This window comes from Cicer arietinum, chromosome 4 (genome assembly GCF_000331145.2).
Source record: "Cicer arietinum cultivar CDC Frontier isolate Library 1 chromosome 4, Cicar.CDCFrontier_v2.0, whole genome shotgun sequence".
NCBI classification, from domain to species: domain Eukaryota; kingdom Viridiplantae; phylum Streptophyta; class Magnoliopsida; order Fabales; family Fabaceae; genus Cicer; species Cicer arietinum.
Genome location: NC_021163.2, coordinates 5,026,902 through 5,033,744, shown reverse-complemented (window position 1 = coordinate 5,033,744; position 6,843 = coordinate 5,026,902). Strand labels below are relative to the sequence as shown.

At 27.0% G+C, this 6,843-nt stretch overlaps 1 protein-coding gene across 1 annotated transcript in view; it reads right to left on the bottom strand.

The window, feature by feature from the left end:
* Nucleotides 1-5,297: 5,297 nt before the first annotated feature.
* The window catches only part of LOC101491335 (cysteine synthase-like), a 4,383-nt gene continuing 2,837 nt past the window's right edge, over nt 5,298-6,843 (bottom strand). Inside the window, exons 9-12 of the mRNA XM_073367951.1 lie at nt 6,814-6,843; nt 6,615-6,674; nt 5,933-6,013; nt 5,298-5,769 (exon numbers count right to left, since the gene is read on the bottom strand). The exon at nt 6,814-6,843 is cut by the window's right edge and continues 10 nt beyond it. Of these exons, the coding sequence (XP_073224052.1) occupies nt 5,680-5,769; nt 5,933-6,013; nt 6,615-6,674; nt 6,814-6,843 (261 nt within the window). The 3' untranslated portion in view covers nt 5,298-5,679. The remainder of the gene's footprint in view (nt 5,770-5,932; nt 6,014-6,614; nt 6,675-6,813) is intronic.

Sequence of the window (6,843 nt, the reverse complement as noted above, 5' to 3'; positions counted from 1 at the left end):
GATGAAGATCTTACGTTGCTCGTCAGAGTGATCGTTTTGTTATGAACTTTCACCACTCGGGGAGGGAAGCGTGGTGCTGGTAGATCTTGAGCCAGCGAGAAAGGAACAGATCCGCAGCGCTGTGACTCACACGTGTGGAGGATTTGGACCGATGTAAGAGGGGAACATTTGGGCCTAACAAATTATTAAAGCCCGTTAACTAGCGGCTACTGTTCTACACACCTCCCAATATCTTCCCACACACCTCTTCGTCCTTTTTTTATGTTTAAAATACTACTCCCCTACCACCGGTTCTCATCTCACTTTTATGTGTTCAAAGCTAAATCAATCTAAAAAGAGAGCAAATTAATCCAAAAAAACTAAAAGCCGTTCAAAATCGAATTTATTTTAATGTAATTGGACTACCTTGAAAAATAATCCATCCATTTGATTCGGTTTTCGATTCTCAGATATATGAAATTTGACAGTGAAGCACAAATATAAAATCTGACAGTGAAGCATTATGAAATTTGTAGCATTATATAGTTCCGTTCATATTTTTCAAGTAGCCAGAATGTATTAGGATCAGCTGGAAATTTGCAGCATTATGCAAAGAATTAGGGAAACAAAATGTTAAACGTTGCTAGCTGCTAGCATTAGTACAGTAAAAATAAATGTTACTAATATATATATATATATATCACATAAAATACAATTAGAATTTTTTTAAGATATCATCCAAACTAAACTGAATAGCAATTAATTTAGTTTTTGGATTAAATGATTTTCTTGTCTAAACGTTTACTAACTTTTCCTTTGTCAGTGTCAATCTGTTTATTTTTAGCGAATAACTTATGGCGTATAAATTTTTGTATTCTTAAAATATAGTTTTTGATAACGGTTTTCTTTCATAAATTTATAATTTATAATAAATTTATAATGTTTCTTTATGAGATTATAATTTTTTTATTCTGTTTTAAATAGAATTTAAGTTTATAATTTATAGAGTATTTTTGTCTTTACTTTTACCGTTGTCATTTTTATTAAAACAAAATTAAATATTAATTTAAAATTAAAATATGATTGTGTATTTTATTTTATACTTATCGTTTAGTTTGACTGTTACTTTTCCAAAGCACTTCAAATTCAATCAATCAATTTATATATCATCCACTAATTTTTACTAAACTCAACCTTAGCTTCGAAATACCTCTCCAATTATCATTGGTCATCATAGTCAGTTTCATATGGACCTTATCTGTTTCATTTAACTTTTTTTAGAGTGTTTATTTCGATAAATATAATGGCTAAGTTTATACTTTATCTATGATGAAACATAAATAAAATTAGTCTATATTTTTTGAAAGAAATATAAACAAAAAATCAACACCTTATTTTATATTTAATATTAATATCTCTAAAATAACATTTATTTAATTTAATTTTTTTCATTTTCAGTAATCTAATTTATTTATCAAAAAATATAATTTAAATAATAGACTTTAATCATTCTAATTTTTAGTAATATTAATAAAAGATATATTAGGAATTAACATAAAAAAAAAAAAAAAAAAAAAGCTAGAGTTGAGCTCGATAAAATGCTTCTACCCTGCCACCGGTCCACAACTCCACTTTAAGGTAGTCAATTAAACTCAGGCTCAGTGGGTACCCGCAAAAAAATTCACAATAGATAAAGTAAAAATCCGCATAATAGATATGGACATGGAAACGGGTAATTACCACAAAATTAAGCGGGTATGGGTGGTACTATAGTAGCCACCCCGCACCCGCACTTATATAAATATATGATTTATTTATTATTTATTTATTATATTAGTGTTTAGTTTAATTATTTTTTGTTTTTGTTTTAACATCTATTAATATCATTGGATCACTACAATATTTATAATTGAAACATAAACGTTTGTAAATTCTTTAAGAATCTAATTATGATAAATAGGTAAATAATTGTGATTTTATAACTAATAGTTATATTTTATTAATCGTGACTTTATAATTATACTTGCAATTTTGTATCAATTATCTCAGATAACGTTGTCGTATGACTTGCAACTTCATAAAATATTATTATGGATATTTAAATATGTATTGTAACGAGTGTTCATTTGAAATGTTTTGAGTTATAAAATATTTTGATTTATAATATTTTATGATTGGATTTAAGATATTTGAATAATTTTTAAATTTAATCACAATAATATCATTTATTTATCGATTTTTTTAGTTAAAGCGTGAGTAATGGGTATGGGTACGGGCACTTAAGTACCCAGAGGGTAAGGGTACAAGTATTAAAGTTAATACCCAAGAGGATACGGGCAGAATATGAGTATTTTTTAAAATCGCGATTCTCATCTTGGTCATTTAAGTTTTTGAAAAATATGTTTGTAGTCCTCTAAGTTTTTAAATCAATTTTTCTCAGGCTTTACCTCTTCATCATCTTCCCCCTTTCACCATTTTTCTCTTCCACTTCATCTTTAAAAAACTTAAAACTTATAATTACAATAAAAAAATTCAAAACGTCGACCATTTGTATTATAGAAAAATCAAAACAAGAATTAAAAAATGAATTGCCGTAAATAAATATAAACATATCATAAATCAATTAAAAATAAATGAGTTGTATGTATATTCGGGAACTAGATCAAACATATATAATGTAATCCAATACTATGTTTCGTACAATTAACCCGACACACACATAAAAAAGTACATTGTCTAAGAATATTTGAGTTAGTAAATATTTGTAATATTTTATGGTTCAGATTTAAAGATAATTTAATGATTTTTAATTGAGTCACAATTATAACAATTATATTATGTTATTTATTGATTTATTTTAATAACTTGGTACGACTCGTATGAATATTTAGGTATCCAACATGTATGAATAAGAATATTAAAATTGCTAAATATATGAAATTTTTTTAAATTGAGAGTACAAATAATATAACACTCTATAAAAATTTGGACTAAATTGCACATTTAGTCATTTATTTTTTATCAAATTTTCGATTGTAAGAGCAACTCAATTATTTTTAGCGGATTTATAGTGAATTTTTCTTTATTTACAACAATTTATTTTTTAATTATTGTTAGAATGATGAACTTCTTATTTTGATTTTTCTCTAATTCATATGGTTGATATTTTGAGTTTTTTTAATTGGAATTACAAACCTTTTAGGTTTTTTAAAAATAAATGGAAGAGGAAGATGACGAAAAGGTAAAACATAGAGATTGAGTCTTAACGAAAATTGATTTAAATTTAGAGAATCATAAGTATATTTTTTAAAAACTTAATGGATCAATCTAAAAATCGTTTACATTTATAATTTGTCACATTGATACTGTTATACACACATCGGCATTGTAACAGTCATTAAACATTTTTTTACGAAACAAATTGAAATGATATTTCTGCAAACACACACTAACATAAAAATTAATGTTATAAATAAGGTGTCGCTTAAAGGACCTATTTGAAGAGAAGAAAAAAAACATATTCGAAAACTTAATCAAACATACAAAATTAAAAGTTCAATTTAAACCTTTAATTAATCATTTTATTTGACATTAAAATGAAAAATATTTGGAGTATATAGAAACCTCGAAATTACAGGTTGTAGAATCAATTGAATGAACACAACACGATGTTATCGCCCCAACAGTTACTTTGTTGTCTAATTGGGCAAGCACCAACCGTAGGTCGTTACAAAAGCAGCGAACATGTTTCCTTTTCTCGCCACTTAAACTATATGTTGGTATTGGTACATGTGGATGTGATGAATTTGATACTTTTGGAATTGCAAAAATAGTGTGTATCTAGGATTTTTTTTATTTTATCAAAATAACACACTCCGGAAAATATAGCATTAATCTTGTTCAATTGATCTAGATGAAACTTACAACTATTATGTTATATTATATATCTATAACTAAGTTGTTCTTTTTTTTTAGGCATTTTATTGACTCAAATTTTAGAAATCTAAAGCCTTAGTTTGAGTGATTTGATCCTTGAGCAGTTGAGCCAATGGAATATCATCATAATAATACATAAATTAACTCACACTACAAATGTGAGGTTTATGTTCAAATCTATAACATAACGTTTAGTTTAACGATGTCAACATTTGTCAGTTGAACTATAACTTAAAAACACATAAATTTTTTTTTTAACGAATCTAAATGAAATCTGAAAAAAATATATATATATATAACATTATACAAAATTTAAAATACCAATTTGAGCAAAAAAACAAAATTGATTGTACTAAGATTCCACCTAACGATTTCTATATGCTAATATTTTTAATGATATTTATGGAGTTTAAATCTCCAATAATATCGTTTGGTTGTTTAACTTTTGTTTTTTATTTGCGCATTGACCCTCTTTTATATAAAAAATATTAATTTGGTAGAATAATTTCACTTAAATTATTTAGACGTAATTTTTTCTTAATTTAAATATAGCAGCGCTTTGGTAATTTATATTATAAATTATTACTCTGTTCGTTTTAAAATAATTTAAATAAATATTTGATAAATCATATTTAACTTTAATTATAATTATCTATAAAATTATGCTAATGAATGATTTGCATAACAATTAAATTCAAAAAATTTATTGACACAACAAAATTCATAAATAAAACTTAAAAAAAATTAAACAACTTTTTGCACGCGCGCGTGTGTATATATATATATATATATATATATATATATATATATATATAAAAAGTGAGTTAAAGTTTGTAAAAACAAAAATTGTGATGCTAGTTCAAAAGAAGAGTAATGCTGTATTGCATTATAATATAGTACATAAGACCGTAGAATGTACGACAATGGAAAACACGATGTAGTGGTTATAGATGCACTCTGTGAAATACTAGCATTCTTGGTGAGATGGAAACATGTGATAGAGCTGACATATATGAAATGAGGTCGATTTGGTATTGTTGTGTAGGGATGATTGGCATTTGTATTTTAGATTGCAGAATTCTGACAAATTATTGGAGAATAATATCAATTGCAGGAATCTAAATTGGTTAAACAAGAGAAATCATGATTGGGGGAACATGATTGAATAGTGCAACAACTAATTACATAGGATGTAGATGCCACATCAGCAGACAAGGGAATCTCATCGAAAGAGACTAGTGTGTCCTAAGATTCTTAACTCAAAGGACCAAAATGACATTTTTTTAGAATGAAGAGACTAAAAAATAAGTTAGGAAACCGAAAAAGTATTTAAACCATTCATCTTTTATACAAGAGTGTGTCTAATTATTTGTGAATAAAAGTGAGAGCAAGATTTATCATTGATCAGAAATAATATAATTGATGTACTGATACATGAGTTCAAATCTAAAATCTATGATACCTAAGGTAGAATACAAGCGTATGCCCCAATTTGTTATAGACGTATAGGTACATCCGTCCATTCTACCTTACCTTATGTATCATGCATAAATGGTGTCCTACATGTAAGACAACCATAAAAATGTTTTTTTTTTTTAAATAATAATTTACGACTAAATTAAAAGTAGTTCATTCAAATCTTTGTTCAACTTCTTCAAGGAAGTGTTAATTAATCAAAACATTGTTCAACTTATTTTAGACCTCTCTTGTGACAGTAGAGCTTGAACTAGAATGACTACTACTTATTTAAGCTGTTTAAGCACTTCACTCAAATGTCATTTGTTCAGCTTCACTTCTGATGGATTCAAAAAGTGGTGAAGATAAGTAACGCTCACCAAAACTTGGAAAAACCACCTACACAACAACGACTCAGATTTATTCAACATTAATTAGCATTAACTAATATACTAACAATCTGAAATTCACAGCAAACATATAGTAATATTTGCATAAATCATAGACCATAATCATCTTATAACTCAGCGTCGAATAAACTTATTAAGGATTATAAACTTACAACAATGAGCTTTCCTTCATTTTCTGGCCTCTTCCCTATTTTTATTGCAGCTGCCGTTGCAGCTCCTGATGAAATTCCCATCTACAAAACACATTCATGTAATTAGCATGAAAAAATAAGCAAGAGTTTAATAGATATGAATTGATAGTATAAACTTTGTAAAATTTGTAACACATTTATAAAATCATATCTCACCAATTATATACTTCCTCCATCCCTTATATAATAAGATCCTATTACAAAATTCATGGGTATTAAGAAAATTAATTGGAGCAATAAATTTGTTAAACGTGTGTCATGTTTCCACATTTACCCCTATAATTATTGATATCATATGTAATAGAAAAAGAATTTGGACTTTTGAATAAAATAGGGATATTTTTGTAAGAAAGTCATTAATGATGTTGAATTTTGGAAATAGTCTTATATTAAGAGACAAATAAATTTCATGAAGTTGGTCTTATCAAAAGGGACGAAAGGAGTATTTGTTGAAATATTTTAGAAAATAACTTAACAAAGTGACATTAGGATGAGATATGATTGAATAAGTGGTGAAAGTGTTAGACCGACAATACATACTTATTAAACTCAAGTAGTAATAATATGCATATTTGCAGAGTTTTTATATAACTAAGGGAAATTACTGCTGAGCCAATAATAAGTTATCATGCCAATGACATACCAGTAAACCTTCTTTCAAGGCAAGCAGCTTAGCAGTTTCTATAGCTTCTTCACTCGAAACCTGTAGTTCATAAAACCTTGTTTGTCAAAACAGATTCCTTTGTATTAGCAGCAGCTAGAATTGGAAACACTGTTTAATTTCTGGATCAAAATTGATAATTGAGTACCAATGTAGTATTAGTGTTGCAATTGCAAACTACCTGAATAACTTCATCTAGGAGATCAACTTC